Here is an 18,228-nt window from a genome sequence, read left to right on the forward strand (position 1 = left end):
AAGCCCAAGTCGGTCATGATTCTTCGTGTATTTATTCAATCTAGATCTCATATTTCCTCCCAAAGGAGAGAATGGGGCGAACCATTGATAAGCTGGAATGTGCCCAGAGCAGGGCAAGCAGGATGATACAGGGTTTGGAAAGCAAATCTTAAGAGGAATGGTTGAGGAAGTTAGGTGGGTTTAGCCTGAAGAAGAGAAGACTGAGAAGTGATATGAATCTTCTTCAAATATCTGAAGGAACACAGTATATGACGAGCTTAAAAAAATGTTTAAGTATAACTTTATGAAAAATACAGGAGCTTTTCTGCTAGGGATAACGGACACAGGTACAGCAAGAGAAGATCAGAAAATATTCCTCTATGCCACAGAAGTGGCAATGATCCTAATGGCTAAAAACTGGAAAAAAAGAAACTGTGCCAGCAAAAAAAGGAATGGCAAGACAAACTGCTAGAGTATATTGAGCTGGCTAGATTAACAGAGACAATTAGAGATCACACTAAACAAGAGTTTCAAAAAGCATGGGGAAAATGCAGAGAATACTTCCCAAAAAAGTGCCCTAAAATACATACCTGGACTTGTTTCGATTAATGTCTGCAGGAGACTTTGTGGATATTTAAGTTATAATTAGAAAAATCTTAATAATTATTCATAAAGGAAACAGTTTTTAAGAAGTAAATAAGGAGGCCAGGTACAGGATTAAGGAAGTCTTTTATTTGGTTGTTTGTACTGTTGTATGTTATACTCACTGTATGTTATGTTCATGTTTAATGAGGGTGGGTTTGTGTATTGGGGGTTTATGTTATGTTGTAAATAAAATTCCAGTAAAAAATTTTTAAAAAAGAAAAGAGAAGTGATATGATAGCCATCTTTCATTTCTGAAGGGCTTTCATATGGAAGATGGGGCAAGCTTGCTTTCTGCAGCTCCAGAGGGCAGCACTGAAATCAATTAACTCAAATTACAAGAAAGGAGATTCCAACTAAAAATTAGGAAGAACTTTCTGACAATAAGTACTGCTTTATAGTGGAACAGACTCCCCCCCCCCCAGGTGGTGGGCTTTCCTCTGTTTTTAAATAGAAGTTGTGCGTTCATTCACTAGGTTAATACTTTAGTTGTGGTTCCTGAACTGCAGGGGATTGAACAAGATCACCCTTGGGGTCCCTTCCAACTCTACAATACTATAATTATGTGAGATCATAGCCCAGAAATGGAAGCAAGAAGAAATTCCGATGAAAGAAGAATGGCAGACGAAATTAATGGACTATGCAGAAGTGGACAAAATGACAGGAAGCATTCGAAACCTGCGGGACCAGAGATTTACAGAAGATTGGAAGAAGTATATGAATTATTTGAAGAGCAACTGTAATCAACAAATTATGCTAGTAGGACTACAAGAAGTTTTGTAAGGAGAAATATACGAAGTGTTACAAAGTAGAAAAAGATAGAGATATTGGTTATGAGTTTGAAATGTAATAGGGAAAATAAGAAATGCATACTAAGAGATTAGATTGGAAAATTTTCCGACCGGACTGATGGAAGTAAAAAAAATTTGACTAAGATGTAAAAGTATGGTTAATTATTGTTGAAAATGGTATGTTAAAAAACTAATAAAAAATTATATAAAACAATAATAATTCTGTGAGATCGAAAACTTATCCAGGCATCTCCCTTTTTCTAGTTCCGAACTTTCGACCCGTGTAAACAGTTGTGGTGCAGCCATCCGGACAACCCCTACTTCTGCAAGACAAAGAAGGGACCCCCTCTGGACGGAACAGAATGTGCACCCAGTAAAGTGAGTATGTATCTTCAAGTTTATATGTCCCAATACATTTCAAGGCAGAGAGATACAGAGGTGATTTTATTTATTTCCAACTCCTTATACACCACAGCAGCTTTCAGTGGCTTACGGTGAGGTTACAGAAGCGATACAATGGATAAAATCTGTTTCAAAGAACCACCAAATCAGAAAGGCTTTCTTAAAATGCTTGCTGAAATAAATAAATAAATAAATAAATAAATAAATAAATAAATAACAAATAAACAAATAAATAAGATCTTTACCAATGGGAGCAGATCTGTCTAATTCCAACTGTGTGGGTTTTTTTTTTACAGAATTAGGCCCCCAGTAATGAATGCACAGTGGTGCTGTGGGTTAAACCACTGTGCCACTTGGGCTTGCCGATCGAAAGGTCAGCAGTTCGAATCCCCGCGACGGGGTGAGCTCCTGTTGTTCAGTCCCAGCTCCTGCCAACCTAGCAGTTCAAAAGCACATCAAAGTGCAAGTAGACAAATAGGTACCACTCTGGCGGGAAGGTAAATGGCGTTTCCATGCGCTGCTCTGGTTCGCCATAAGCGGCTTAGTCATGCTGGCCACATGAGCCGGAAAAACTGTCTGCAGAAGCGGACAAACGCCGGCTCTCTCGGCCTGTAATGCGAGATGAGCACCGCAACTCCAGAGTCATTCCCAACTGGACTTAATTGTCAGGGTTCCCTTTACCTTTACCTAATGAATGCATGGCTCCTAATGAGTATGACCCATGTATTTGAACCATGGGAGACCACCGACAGAGATCCTACCATGAAGGCATGGGCTGGGGTAATTAATTGACTGTTAATAAATTATTAATTAAATACAAACTCAATTATACTAACAGGAAAACCCCCACACATAATTAAAATACACAGTGAAGCAATTTCATTGATACATGAAAATATAGAGGCTTATACAAAATCATGAAGGAGAGAGCTTGTGATAAAGCCACTTCCACCCTACGGAGGAGGTGAGGTTGCGGGCGTTACGGCCCCGACACGCACGCAGCTGCTGGAACCAGCCCCTGCGCGATTGGGGGGTGGGATTCCCAACCGCGTCATCTCCTGGCCAGGGGGTGTGGCCTGCCCTATTTAACGCAGGACGCGGCTGGGAATCTCCCTCTTTGCCGCCTGCCAGCTGTTCCTGCTTTTTCCACCCTCCCGCCCTATAAGGTTTTCGTTCCTTGACCTTGCTATGGACCTTGGTCGGTCGCCGTTGAGAGGCCTGGTAGGAATTTTTCCACTTGGCAAATTGGCACCAGCCACTTGGTTTTCACCTACCTTGTAGCAAATTGTCACAACTTTCTGGGTATTGGCTGTTAGGCATTGGTATTGCTCTGTAGATGGAAGAGGGCAGGTAGTGCCATCACCTCCCCCAAATATCAAAGGGTAGTCCGGTAAAGGATTCCGGGGGGCGTGGCCCTGTCCGAAGCCTGGGGAGGTGAGGGCCTAAGGCACGCCCCCTATTGGTGACCCTGGGGGAGTTCCTAGCTGATGTGCATCAGCAGGACTCCCCCTACTGCTGGTTAACCCTTCCCGGACTTCAAGCAGATGGGCTGAAGTCAGATATAGTCAGTTAGGACCAATGCCTAAGCCAATACAGTTCTTCACCTGTAACCAATAAAGTTGTGGCCATTTTTAGCCCATTAACCTTAATAATTGTGTCTTGTGTCATTATTTCCACTCTTGTGCTCAGATCTGCTTGCAGGTTTCTCACGGACATCTGGCTGGCCACTGTCAGAACAGACATCTGGCTGGCCACTATCAGAACAGACATCTGGCTGGCCACTGTCAGAACAGAATTCTGGACTAGATGAGTCACTGACCTGATCCAGCAACTCTCTTCTTATGTTAACAATTAAAGTTCAGGTGAAGAGATCAGGGACTCCAGAGGGTCTAATTTTTGTGTGTGTGTGTCATTTCTCATTTTACCCTTAGTGGTGCTACAAAGGTCACTGTATGTGGAAAAACACCAACCAGCTGAAGCAAGATGGCAGCTGGGGAGCCTGGACGAAATTTGGCTCCTGCTCTCGGACATGCGGAACTGGCGTTCGCTTCAGAACGAGACTGTGCAACAATCCTGCGTGAGTCGGCGGTGCTTCTCTCGTGACCTGTTGCGCGCACAACATCTTGGGGTGGATATAAGGAGGGTGCCCTCTGAGGAACACTATATCCAGTGGCTCAAATGAAAACAACAACTCAGGACTGCCTAGGTCAAAAGTCAGACAAGTGTAGAGATGGATCAATGGGGTTTGTGGACTGGAAGGGGAGAGAGTGGGGGTCTGGGATCCAATCCAGCTTAGACCCACCCCCAAGCATTCTTTTCTCTCTCTCTTTGAAATATTGTTATTTGGTTTCACAAATACAAAGTTCAGTGGTGCCCCGCAAGACGAATGCCTCGCGAGACGAAAAACTCGCTAGACGAAAGAGTTTTCCGTTTTGGAGGTGCTTCGCAAAACGAATTTCCTATGGGCTTGCTTCGCAAGACGACAATGTCTTGCGAGTTCCTGCTGGTTCCCCCCCCCCTTCCTAAGCCGCTAAGCCGCTTATCAGCTGATCCGATCAGCAGATAAGCCGCTAAAAGCCACTAAAAGCCGCTAATAGCGCTAATAGCGCTAATAGCGCTAATCCGCTAATCCTTCAATGGGCTTGCTTCGCAAGACGAAAAAAACGCTAGACAAAGACAATCACAGAACGGATTCTTTTCGTCTTGCGAGGCACCACTGTTATAAAAATCCAAATATATATCCATATACAGAGATTCCTCCGAGTCTCAGGACTTCCCCCCACCGCCTCCATAGGGTCCCATTTTGAAATTTAGAACTGCATATTCTTCCATACTCTAACTTTTATATCAATCCATATTATCCTTGGTAATTGTTACACTACAAGTGAATTCAAAATCATGCCATTGTTTCCATCTGCTTACAGTGGTCTCTTAAATAACTTATTAAAAAAATCCCATTCTTTTATAAAGTTTTTGTCCTCTTGGTTTCTGAGTTTTCTAGTCAGTTTTGCCATTTCAGCACAGTCAATCAACTTGGTTTGCCATTACTCTCTGGTAGGGACCTTGTCTTCTTTCCATCTCTGGGCTAGTAACATCTGGGCAGCTGTTGTTCCATACATAAAAAGTTTTTTTTTCCTGTTCCTTTGGAATATTGGTACCTGAAATTCCTCATAAGAAAGCTTCTGGTTTCTTCACAAAAGTTATTTTAAACATGTTTTCCCCCATTTCATTATATATCATCTCTCAGAAATCTTTTATCACCTTACAAGTCCATCACATATGATAAAAGGTACCTTCAAGCATTCTAACTGGGCCTCGTTTCTCCCCATTAAGGCCTCTTAATGGGGGTCAGGACTGTGCTGGTGTCAACTTTGAGTACCAGCTGTGCAACATGGAGGAATGCCCAAAGCATCATGAAGACTTCCGTGCCCAGCAGTGTCAACAACGCAACTCACATTTTGAGTACCAGAGCAGTAAACACCACTGGCTGCCTTATGAACATCCTGATGGTAAGTGATGGCCGGTCCTCTTCTGCAAAGAGCTGTTTCAAACGCTGCAATGGAGTTGGGAAAGAAGAACAAATAGCAGATTATCAATGCTCATTCCCCTCCACCAACCCTTTGCCCTCCAGTAGGGAAGTCATCAAAAAGTCACTTCTCAATAATGAATTCTTCTCTTGAGCTCTAATAACCAGAACTATTACAAAACGCAGTGACTGGTTAAATATAACTAGGGAAGAAATTTTGTTAGATCTTTATTCTATCAACTCGACAGAGTCTCTAGTGTAGCACAGATTGATCTCCTTTGATTAATGATGAGCTTGGCCTTTCATTGTGACCCATCATAGCTTCTCTGACAATTAAGCGTGCTCAGGAAGCTGAGAATAGGGAGATGACAGAGAGACAGCTAGAAAGGTAGCTTTAGTCATTTATTGTATTTATATTAGGGCTGTTCGATACAGTCTTACCTTGGTTTTCGAACAGCCTAGTTCTCGGACATTTGGCTCCCAAATGATTGAAATCCGGAAGTGAGTGTTCCAGTTTTCAAATGTTGTTTTGGAAGCCAAGCGTCCAATGGGGCTTCCACGGCTTCCGATTGGCTTCAGGAGCTTCCTGCAGCCAATCGGAAGCCGTGCTTTGGTTTTTGAATGTTTTGGAAGTCAAACAGACTTCTGGAATAGATTCCGTTGGACTTCCAAGGTATTACTGCATTTATATTAGGTGCCTTCTGGTTTGGTCCAGGGCTCATTTCAGTAATCCTGATTGGGCCTTGATCTGACCTGGGCATGATTTTGGGTCCCAAATTGAATCAGAGCCAGTGGGATTGTTGTTAAACCACCCTGGGAATTGTAGCTCTGGGAGGAGAATAAGGGTCTCCTAACAACTCTCAACACCATCAACAAACTGCATCTCCCATAATTCTTTGAGGAAAGCTGTGATGGTTTAAAGTGGTTTGAAGGATTGATGTGAATGTGGTCTGTGCTGCTTGTGTAATCCAACAATTGTTCATGGGTTTGGACACATATTTTGTCCACATTTCTACCCCATGTAGCTACCAAAAGATGCCAACTCTACTGCCAATCCAGAGAGACAGGAGATGTTGCCTACATGAAACAACTCACCCATGATGGGACTCGCTGTTCATACAAAGACCCCTTCAGCATCTGTGTGCGTGGGGAATGTGTGGTGAGTGAGGTCTTCCTGACCATCCCAGTTGCTCTTTTTAGCTAGAGCTGTTCACAAAAGACCTTGCAAGATGTGTTCAGTCAAATATACATGGCGTGACTTATTCTTTTTTAAATAGTTTTAATTTGATTTTACAAATATAATACCAAATACATATCCATACAAAGAGATTTCTCTGAATCTCGAGACTTCCCCCCATCCCCTCCATAATTCGTAATCTATATTTTGTATCCATCCACATTATCCATAGTGTCTGTTACGTTACAAGTGAGATTAAAATCCTGCTAATGTTCTCATCTGCTTACAGTGGTCTCCTAAATAAATTATAATTTTCTCCCATTCTTTAAAAAAGTTTTTGTCCTCTTGGTTCTTGAGCTTTCCAGTCAGCCTTGCCATTTTGGTGTAGTCCATCAGCTTAGTTTGTCATTCCTCTCTGGTAGGGACTCTTTCTTCTTTCCATCTCTGGGCTAGTAACATCCGTGCAGCTGTTTTCACATAAACATGGTGTGACTTCTAATTGGAGAGGGTGAAGGACAACATTATTTTATGAGATAAGGTCTCATGTTCAGTTGCCAGCAATGTTTTCCCCCCTGTGTGTTTCTTTGTTACAGCTTTGCATTGAAGAGTTGCTCCTGACATTTCTGGGGATGGGGGTCTAAAGCTCAGCTCCTCACATTTTTCTGGGGGTAGCTCTGCAAAGCAGCCCCTTAGCAAAGCAGCAGAGAAGCAACGGAAGTGCTTTGAAGAGCTGACCCCAGAAAATTTTGTTCTGGGATAAGGTGGTCCCCTGAAGCACCCAGTTTTGGTCAGGTGCTTTTCAAAGAGGGATAGGCAGGAAATCTCCTCCAGCTTGGATTTTAATCTGATCTGGAGAAGAACATGGGAGCTTCTGATGCTCAGTTCTTCTCTGAAGCAAGCATTACCAAGTACCTGAAACTCACTGAGGCCCTGAGCTGGAAGAATTTTGCCAGCTTCTCTGCTTAAAACTTCCAATGGTTAAGCCTGAGATGTAACCCATTGAAGAAAATGACACAAAAATTCTGCACAGATTCCAAAAATTCTTTACCAGGAAATGTGGAATTCCACAATCTGCATAAGTATATTCTGTAGGGCCAGAATTTGCCTGGCTTCTGCAAGTCATGAATGGATGCTGTAAGTTGTGCAGAGTAACTCCTGAACTGCCAAAATTGCTTTTGAGTCCTTGAAGTTTACTTGGCCATATAAACTAGAGCAGGCATGGAGAACTGAATCCAGCTGGGGGCCTGAATCCTTATCTCCCCACCCCTCAAGGGCCAGGTTTGATAGGTGGGTAGAGCCCCTCACCTTTCAATCACCTGACATCACAATGACATCCCCTGCTGGTGCTTGCAAAGCCATTAGCTGGTGCTTTGAAAGCCCAGTGCAAAGTGTCTTGGGCCTGCAAACCCCTTTTTAGCCCAGCCACATTTTTGCCCATCACACCTGCAAAGCAGGTCAGCATGTCTTGATTGAAATAGCCTCATGGGCCAAAGGGTGGGCCTAATTAGACTTCATGGCTGAAGGTTCCCAACCACTGAACCAGAGACTTGCTCCCCACTTCCTCTTCTTTTTGGGTGATAAATGCAAAGATCTGCCAGAAACTGTATTAGATGCTTGGTATCAAAACCTGCTGTTGTGGAGCATACATAACACCTGCACTTTCACTGGGGGGGGGAAATATTAGGAGTTGCAAATTTGACCTTTGCATTGGATTCTGATCATTTCCAAACATTGCTTCCTCTGATTCTCTGCTCTGATGATACGGTGACCGTCTTTTTTTGCAGAAAGTGGGCTGCGACAAGGAAATCGGGTCCAACAAAGCTGAAGACAAGTGTGGAGTATGCGGGGGAGATAACTCTCACTGCCGGACGATCAAAGGGACCTTCACTAGAATCCCTAAGAAACCTGGTAGGGATACCTCTACCTCCATTACTCTTCCATATTACCATTAGTTTCCTTTGCTGTCCCTCACCTCTGCAGAGAAGAAAAGGTGCTAAAAGCCTAAATCTCAACATGAAGTGCTTTGACCATGATTGCAAATGTTCACATGAACTGTCTTCAAATATCCGTGTGGACTGGAATTGGTTTAATACAGGTCACAGCAGGGCAGCCAGCCTGTAACCCTTTAGATGTTGTTTTAGCTACCATCCTACCTACTGGCCATCCAGACTGAAGCTATTGAAGTCCAACATCAGTGTTAAACTGATTCCAGTCTGCACAACTATTTGGAGTCATTTCGTGCAACCATTTGAAGTCAACTGGAAATGGAAATTTCAAACTGATTTGCAGACCTTTAAACTGAGCTTTTGAATGATCCACAGTACAACAGCATGCCATGCTTCAATTATTTTTATTTATTCATTTTGAATATATCCAAGACATTTTGCGGTAAGTTCAGGACACCAGTTGAAGCATTTGCAAAGCTAGCAAATGCAGAAAATCCTGTTAGCTGGTGTTTGAGAATGATCTTTGTCCCTTGGGCAGTGTTTGAAGCATTAATTTCCATTCCACAATCATGTTTCACAATTATTTATCATTAGATTCCATTTATGTTTGGCATTGCAAGAAAAAAATCTAATCAACCTCTTCCAACAGGGAAACAATTAAGCAAGAGGTGCCAAAATGAACTCAAGGTTCTGGAAAATGAAATCTGCAAGTATCCAATTGATTTTTCACAGTCTTAATTTTCATTGACTTGATGCTTTTAAGTAAAAAAGAACTGCTGCAATGTGTGCAAAAATATTTCAAACTGAATTTTGAACAGAACTGATTCATGCCTGATTGATTAAAAAAAAAGTGCTCATATGAAGACTCAGTCAATGAAAACTCAAGACTTCCATGCCCTAAATTACTAACAAAAGACATTCTGTTTAAGGGAAGACAAGAGGCGCGTTCACTTTGCCTAAAGGAGCTCGTGATGTTTCTGTCTCTGAAAACAGAGAATCTAAAAATATTCTGGGTAAGTTTTGACTCTTTGCAGAAATTTGGGCATCCATAGCCGCCGCAGAACCATTTTTTCTTCTTGTATTACTTCTAATTGCTGACCAGTCACTTACAGGAAAAGCAAACTCAGGCAAATCATTTTATGCTTCCAGTGGGAGCTTCTTGAAAGCTGACAATATTCTGACCATGAACTATATTCACTGAAGTATGTCAAACAGTAAGCTGAAATTCTTAGGGTGATGAATTTGGCTTGCGATAGCAGTTTCTGTGCTTCCACAAAATGGTCCATTGGCCTGATCTCAGCCACTGGGGAAGAAATGAATTTTTAACAATATGTATTTATTATTCTGGAAAAGGATCTAACTGACAGATGGTTAACAGGGGTAAATGATCCCTGTGCCCTGCTATTTTCATTCCACAAAACATAGGAAACAAAAATGCTTTGTCTAAATTACCCAGATTGCTTTGGTTTGCCAGAGAACAAAATGAAGTAAGTGGCTTGCAATAAGATTGCCTTTCCCCTCCTCTTTCATGAAAATATGGGAAATGCAAGGCTGCCTAATCGCCAATATTGCAAACCTACTGGTCCTTAAGTTGACTGTTCATGGGTTTATGGATGCACCTCTTCTGCAAATGGGGCCAACCTCTTCTTGCAACCTACTAACCCTAGCAATTATTTTTCTCTCTCTCCTTTTGTTTCTCTTCTGCCTCCTCCCAATGCCTTGCTGCACATGCCAAAGGCTACCTTAAGATGTTTGACATCCCTCCAGGTGCTAGACATGTGTCTGTCCAAGAAGACGAGGCTACCCCTCACATTCTTGGTAAGTGCTTCTCTGCTTAGGTTTGACCATGCTGCCAACAACTCTAATAGACCTAACCCCACTTTCCAGAAGATGCCCAGGAGGACCATTGCAGATGTTACCCTGGCCACTTGGGGAGTCTGAGTGGTACCTCCTGTGGTTCAGGTTGTGGAGCAATTCACTTGACATTGTGACATTGTGTTTCATTATCACTTTTATAACCCGTGGAACTCAATTCAGCATAGGGAAGAGTTAGGAACATAAGAAGATACCTGCTGGATCCAGAATCCTGTTCTCACAATAATTGTCAGGCATGAAGAGTACTCATCTCCCTTTGGTAACTTCACAGATAAGAATTAACAAGCGGTTGAGAGATTTATAGCATCATTATTGCAGCATCATGTTACAAGTACAAATACACAGCTCTCTGCAAGGAGGAGGAGGAGAAAAAGAGGAGTTTGGATTTGATATCCCGCTTTATCACTACCCTAAGGAGTCTCAAAGCAGCTAACATTCTCCTTTCCCTTCCTCCCCCACAACAAACACTCTGTGAGGTGAGTGAGGCTGGGAGACTTCAGAGAAGTGTGACTAGTCCAAGGTCACCCAGCAGCTGCATGTGAAGGAGCAGAAACGCGAACCCGGTTCACCAGATTACGAGACTACTGCTCTTAACCATTACACCACACTGACTACAGTGTGGAGGGCAGTGTGTGGGTAATTTAGACAACTGGAGGGCAGTTGGCTACTCTAAATCTTCCTCCCAACTTCCGCAGCATTTTGGGCGCCAGCGAGAAGTTCCTCCCTCCCTCTGACTCCTTTGCTCTCTGATACGTTTGGACCTCCGAGTCTGTGGTGGTGGTGAGGGGTCCCCCACACTCCCAAGTCGCTGCCCTCTCCTTTCTGGTTCCCTTGTCATTATCTCGAGTGGGTAACTCCTCCCTAAACTGTGCAGCTTCTCTCTCTCTGCTTCTGAACACAGTGTGGATGGGGGGGGCAGCTCTTCCCCCTCCAGTTCTCCATCAGAGAGAAGCTGGTCTTCCATAGAACATATTCCCCAGTCCTCATATTCAGACCAATCCCTGACAATAACCAACCAGATGCCCATGGGAAGCTCACAAGAAGGACCTGGGTGTTCTCCTCATTTGTGTTTTCCAGCTACTGGTATTCTTAGGCCTACTGTCTTCAACAGTGGATGTTGAACAACCCTATTGAGGCTAGTAGCCATTGTCTGGTCCTGTTTCATAACCATCCAAGTTGGTAGTCATCGCCACTTCTTGTGGGAGCAAACATCTATCATTTAATGATGCAAAGTGTTTAGAAGCACTTCTTTCCAGTCTGTTCTGAATCTTTCAACCTCCATGCGCTGAACAGACCCAAACCTCCTTTGCTTTATCACAGTTGCTGCATCCCGTCTGTCTGGGTGTACATCTAAGATGCTTAAATAGTAGACCAAAGGAATGTAATGTGTGAATGAGGCAAAGATGTTTAGTAACCTGAATCGGAGAGCTAGAAATGGATGCAGCTCCCTGCTGAGTTTATATTCCATCATGAACCCAGCTTTCCTGCTATGTAGGTCATGCCAAGGCACTTCCTTTGAGGAGGCAAGTGAATCTGGCCAAAAACTGAAGCTTAGAAGAAGAAGAAGAAGAAGAAGAAGAGTTTGGATTTGATATCCCGCCTTTCACTCCCCTTCAGGAGTCTCAAAGCGGCTAACAATCTCCTTTCCCTTCCTCCCCCACAACAAACACTCTCTGAGGTGAGTGGGGCTGAGAGACTTCAAAGAAGTGTGACTGGCCCAAGGTCACCCAGCAGCTGCATGTGGAGGAGCGGGGAAGCGAACCCGGTTACCCAGATTACGTGACTACCGCTCTTAACCACTACACCACACTGGCTCTCTTAAAAACATTTGGTTGAGCTTGGCCTGGTCCTGTCAATTTCTGCTTCACATAAGTCACTAACTATGCTAGAAAGGAGACAACAACTATACATCAGGAAGAGCTTTCTGACAGTAAGAGCTGTTTGACAGTGAAACGGACTTCCTCAGGAGGTTGTGGACTCTTCTTCCTTGGAGGTTTTTAAGCAAAGTTTATGCAAATGAAAGACTGGAGGAACTGCTACCCAAAGTAGTTTGGTCTCTCTTAACACATGGCTATGCATTTACAAGGTGGTGCTTCATTTGCTACCGATTTTGTTGTGGGTGTTCTTGTTATTATTTTAAACTGTGCTTTTTCAAATCCATTTCTGTCTGATGTATTGAGTATGCAGACACAATTTAGCTTTGCAGAATTATATCACTTAAGGTAGTATTTGATCAACAGAATCATGCTGCCATCTCCCCCCCCCCATGTTTCGATTCAAAAGTTTACATTCTGAGGCGTCGGTAATATTGTGCAGTTGCAGCTAGTGCTTTTGAGCTTTAGAAAAGCATATCATTCACCTTCCCAACATTTGTGTCTCAGAACGTTGCCATGCATTTAAAAATATCAGTCAGGAGGAATCAGTTCCTTTTCCCAAGTCCAATAATTTCAGATGATTTGCCGGCCATCTGCAATCTAAACCCCTCAAAGAAATAATAGCTGGTCCTTGAGAAATCAATAAGATGCTCCTTTGGTGCAGATAGTCATTATATGAGCTCTTTTAAAGCTGATGTTCTCTCTCAGTCCACTGTTGATTTGCTAATATTAACTGTAATGGCATATTTTAGGAGGATGAGCAATCAAAGGATCTACAGATGGGAGGCGATTAAACTAAGTGGTGGGCCTCATCTAGAAAGCATGTAAGGAAGAGACGACAAAATAAATAGCTTAGCCATTTTATAATATCATTATTCAACAGAATTGGAGATGAATGAGGAGCTATATCAATTTGTCATGCAGAAGTCATGAAGCTGTAAGAAAACTGAGGGGCCAGGAAAGCTGATCCCTCAGGAAGTAGGGGTGACAGGGTGGTAGAAAGACTTCATGCCAGCACCTTTCCAGAACCCATTAAGCCCCCAGAGATGCACGCTATTCATTTAAAGAACATGCATTCACACACACCCCAAAAAACTGGAAACTGTAGCTTATACCTCACAGAGCTACAGTTCCCAGAATCCTTCACAAACTATAGAACCCAGGAATTTTTTTAGTGAAGGCATATAGCTTAAATGTGTCCTAATTGTACTTCAAATGTTTGGTATGGATGTGATAGGGATGCAGGTGCTGCCTTGGGTTAAACCGCAGAGCCTAGGACTTGCTGATCAGAAGGTCGGCGGTTTGAATCCCCGTGATAGGGTGAGCTCCCATTCCTCGGTCCAAGCTCCTGACAACCTAGCAGTTCGAAAGCGCGTCAAAGTGCAAGTAGTTAAATAGGTACCGCTCCGGTGGGATGGTAAACAGTGTTTCTGTGCACTGCTCTGGTTTCACCAGAAGCTGCTCAGCCATGCTGGTCACATGACCCGGAAAAACTGTCTGTGGACAAATGTCGGCTCCCTCGGCCTGTAAAGCAAGATGAGAGCCACAATCCCAGAGTCGTTTGCGACTGGACTTAACTGTCACAGGTCCTTTACCTTTACCTTTTTATGGATGTGATGTATCTCTCCTGGTTTGGTTACCCTTGACTTGATCAAGTCTGCAGAGGTGGACAATCAACTGGTTGATCCAAATGAGCAGCAGGAAATAGGGTGTTCCATGCTAGGGATCTGGCATAGATCGCAATCGTATGCAAGTTTGCAAATCAGTGGCATTTAATTCAGCCGGACTTCTGAATAAATTTGCATTGGCTTATATAATGGTGAGCTGTGAGCCTGGAAGTCTCCGGTTCAAATCCCTAGGTGGGCAGACCAAGCTACTATTCTTTCAGCCTTAATCTGCACATTTGCAATATGGGAATGGAAGTCCTCCTGGCCTGTCATAAAGCTTGTTGTAATGAATGCTGCAATAATGCATTTGAAGCGCTTAAACACTTGGGATGCAGTCAATCTGAATAAGCCTCTCCTCAAAGGTTTACCATAGTCCCTGAGGACACCTCCATTTCTATTTCTATTTTTTGCAGCAGCAGATTTTGTTATTTTTATCAGCCTGTTTCCCAATGGGCCACTTTCCCCAGTTACATTGCTACAAAATAACTGCTGCAAACATCGCTGTGCGTGCCCCCAAACTGCTGAAAAGTGCCCTCAGAGTCGTCCCACCACCTTATGCACATTGAAAGCATTTCTGCATCAGCAGTGGTGGCTGGTACCAGTTGGTACTGACAGGGAGGACAGCGGGGAACCAGAGAGCCAGTGATGGGCAGAAGCAACTAAATCTAGTGTTGTCTCCAGCCTCTTCCCTGATAAGTTCTGCAAGGGCGTCATGAGGTTAAGGAGGATGAAGCTGTCAGCCAGGATCACCCCATGGTCTGGTTGCAAGGAAGAAGGCAGGAGGTGAGCTTGGTGGAATCGAGACTGGAGCTGGTGGGTGTCAGGAGCTCGGCCTACACTCGAGTAGGACCCTGGCAGAGACACATGCCCGACTGGCATGTTCCCTCCCTCCTGGTCATTCGTTCGGGAGCTTCAAAAGCTTTCTTCAGCCTGAACATCACAGCGACCGATGCCAACCGATACCGGCACACTTAGGGATCCACAGAGTCTGTGCAGTTCGCGTGACAGAACTCAGCATTTTGGCTAATCTACTTTATTTACATATGAACACACACAGAGCACTGCAACATGGCTCCCTCTTTCTCATGCATCAGACAGCAAAGAGAAAAAACAAAAGACAATAGTTCCATTTTGTGGAACACAGTAACACAAACATCCTGTTTCCGTCACATCCCACTCTGTGGAGTCAAAACATACAACCGTCATGTGAAAGACAAAAATCCCATGACTGCAATCATGGAGCAGGAATTCTAACAGTGGGACCCACCCTCCACTCAGCAATCTGCATCTTTCTTTCCTATAGCTTCACTGTAAAAGAGATCTGATCTGATCTCCAAAAGCTACAGAATGCTCCCGATCATGGAATTGTAGAGTTGGAAGGGACTGTGAGGGTCATGCAGTCTAACCCTCTGCAATGCAGTAATCTCAACTAAAGCATCCATGACAGATGGCCACATAACCTCTGCTTAGAAGCCACCAAGGAAGGAGAGTCTACCACCTTTCAAGGCAGTCCATTCCACTGTCAAACAGCTCTTACTGTCAGAAAGTCCTTCCTAATATTTCTTCAGCATCTCCTTTCTTGTAAATTGAATCCATTGGTTTGGGTCCTGCCCATTGGAGCAGCGTAAAACTAGCTTCCTACATCTGACAGCCCTTAATATATTTGAAGATGGCAATAATTTCACCTCATTTAAAGGATCTAGGTGTTTCATTACCACCTCTTTCCCTATCTCGGACTGCAGCTCCCGTCTTCCAATATTCATTACAGTATATTATTACCAGGTTGGGCTATTCTTTCACACCCAAGTGCTGACAGGGGCAGCAGAAAGAGGGCAGGCAATGTAATAGCTATTTAGAAAAACATAGAATAATAGAATTGCAGAGTTGGAAGGGACCCTGAGGGTCATCTAATCCAACCATTTTTGCCCTATGTAGGGCAAAACCCACAACCCTGATATTAAGAGTCTCATGCTCTGCCAACTGAGCTATGATCATAATGGTTAATCATAATAAACATTAGAACTTGTAAATGCAATAAGGAACATTAATCAAATTAATGGGGAACTTGGGCAATGGGGTTTAAATTTGTGAAATGGAAAAGGAGTTAAGGGGGGAATGCACTTGAAAATAATAATGAAACAAATTTAACTGGAGAGTCATGGGGGCAGGGAGTGGAAATTAATAATGAAATTAAGTTATTAAGGAGTAATGGGGTGAATATTAATAGTGGAATGAAATGAACAAGGAGTAATAATGAAATGAATTTAGTGTGGAGTGACGGGGGGGATAGGGGAATTAATAGTGAAATGAGTTTTTAAAGGCTTAATGGGGAAAGGGGTGGAAATTAATGGTGAAATTGTTTTTTCAAACAGGAGAAAGAGGGGGAATAACTATTAATTCTGTCTAACATTTACGATTAAATGTGAAAAAGAGTAAGACACACTTTGGTTTTACGCTTGGCATTTGGCCCTCAGCCTGAAAGGTATGTTGAACCATGGGACACCCCCCCCCACAAGAGAGCCAGTGTGGTGTAGTGGTTAAGAGCAGTGGACTCGTAATCTGGTGAACCGGGTTTGCTTTCCCGCTCCTCCACATGCAGCTGCTGGGTGACCTTGGGCTAGTCAAACTTTTTGAAGTCTCTCAGCCCCACTCACCTCACAGAGTGTTTGTTGTGGGGGAGGAAGGGAAAGGAGAATGTTAGCCGCTTTGAGACTCCTTCAGGTAGTGGTGAAGCAGGATATCAGATCCAAACTCTTCTTGTGATGGCTACCAACATGGATGGCTTTCAAAGAGTGTGAGACAAATGGCTTATCAATAGCTACTAGCCACAATGGCTGTGCTCTGTGTGCCTGACTGAAGGCAGTAAGCTGCTGAAAACTGCAGGAGGGAAGAGTGCTCTGGTGCTTTGGTCTTCCTTGCAGGTTTCCTGCAGGTATCTGGTTGGTCACTGTGAGAACAGGTTGCAAGACTTGATGGACCACTGGCCTGATCCAACAGGCTTCTCTTGTGCTCTTAAAAAGCTTAGCCACCATCGGTGCCATGTAGTAATACCGTATTGGCCCGACTATAAGCCGCACCCGCAAATAAAATTCAAGGCTTGTTTGCGGGTGCGGCCCACCACCCAGCACTACCACCCTGAACGCCAGCACTGGTGTGCGGCTCTGAATATAAGCCACACTTTAACTTTTCACAGTTGGAATTTGGAAGGAAAAAAAGGTGTGGCTTATATTCGGGCCAGTACGGTATTACCGTAGTTAGCGTCAGTGAACACCACTTTTTCTTTGATCTCTGGATTATCTTCAAATAACTCCAAAGCCAACTCCGCCCCCCAGCCTCTAGTTGCATGTGCTTTCATTCATTTTCTCCCAACCTGCCCTTGCTATTTTATTTTGTTTAATCAGCTTTGTTCTTCCAAATTAGCTGTAGAGAAACCATCTCTGCAGAGGCTACAGCTACTTTCATATTGTGCATGGAACACAGTGGGGGGGGGGTGAACTAAAGCTAAAAAGAAGCCCTAGATAATGGGCTGAGAAGCTCTGGGTCTTGGGTGGCCACTTATTCATTGCTAATGAAAAGATGAACTGTGTCACCAAAAGGAGGAGGAGGAAAGAGAACACAGATTTGCACAGATTGTGTGAAGGCTAAATTTCATTTATTATATTTATTATAATTGAAATAAAAATGCATAGTGGGGAAGACTTGACAGGTGACCCTAGATAAACTGTGGCTTGGCAACTTCAAGGTCCCTGATCTCCCTTCTTAAGGTTCTTTAAATGGATTGTGAATGGGCAGCCCTTTAAACAGAGGATGTCATCAAATAGATTGCATTCTGTAAAACAGAACACATTAATGCCCTATCGAGATCGCTAAACGAGAACCTAAATTTCACGGCATCAATACAATGCAAAATGAAGGTCCGAGTGCCTTTTGTATTGTCTTTAAGGAAGACATGGCCACCCACCCAATTTAATTGCAATGATTAATCAGCCACCATTTCTGCTTTTATTCCTTCCAGCTGTTAAGAACCAGGCAACGGGTCACTATATTTTGAATGGCAAAGGAGAGGGATCTGGCTCTCGTTCCTTCATTGATCTCGGCTTAGAGTGGGAGTACCACATAGAAGATGACATAGAAACCCTTCAGACGGATGGGCCATTGTATGATGCTATTGTTGTGTTGGTAAGTCATGATCCATTTTCTGTTTCTGGTGTGACCAACAGGGCCTGTTCCAGGCCAGGCAGTATCAACTTGAGAAATCTACTCACAAAACCAACAAGGACATAGCCACGTGGTTATGACAGAGGAGATCTGCCCAAATTGTGAGTTTCCAAACTAGAGGCAACCCATCA

General features: G+C 43.5%; 1 protein-coding gene across 1 annotated transcript in view; it reads left to right on the top strand.

Moving 5' to 3' along the window:
* ADAMTS3 (ADAM metallopeptidase with thrombospondin type 1 motif 3) overlaps positions 1–18,228 on the top strand; it is a 143,045-nt gene that overhangs the window by 97,210 nt on the left and 27,607 nt on the right. Inside the window, exons 11-17 of the mRNA XM_082236327.1 lie at positions 1,677–1,790; positions 3,746–3,891; positions 5,148–5,323; positions 6,366–6,499; positions 8,302–8,425; positions 10,201–10,281; positions 17,895–18,058. Coding sequence (XP_082092453.1) covers positions 1,677–1,790; positions 3,746–3,891; positions 5,148–5,323; positions 6,366–6,499; positions 8,302–8,425; positions 10,201–10,281; positions 17,895–18,058 — 939 coding nt within the window. The remainder of the gene's footprint in view (positions 1–1,676; positions 1,791–3,745; positions 3,892–5,147; positions 5,324–6,365; positions 6,500–8,301; positions 8,426–10,200; positions 10,282–17,894; positions 18,059–18,228) is intronic.

Source organism: Podarcis vaucheri, assembly GCF_965113315.1.
Source record: "Podarcis vaucheri genome assembly, chromosome: 9".
Classification (NCBI taxonomy): Eukaryota; Metazoa; Chordata; class Lepidosauria; order Squamata; family Lacertidae; genus Podarcis; species Podarcis vaucheri.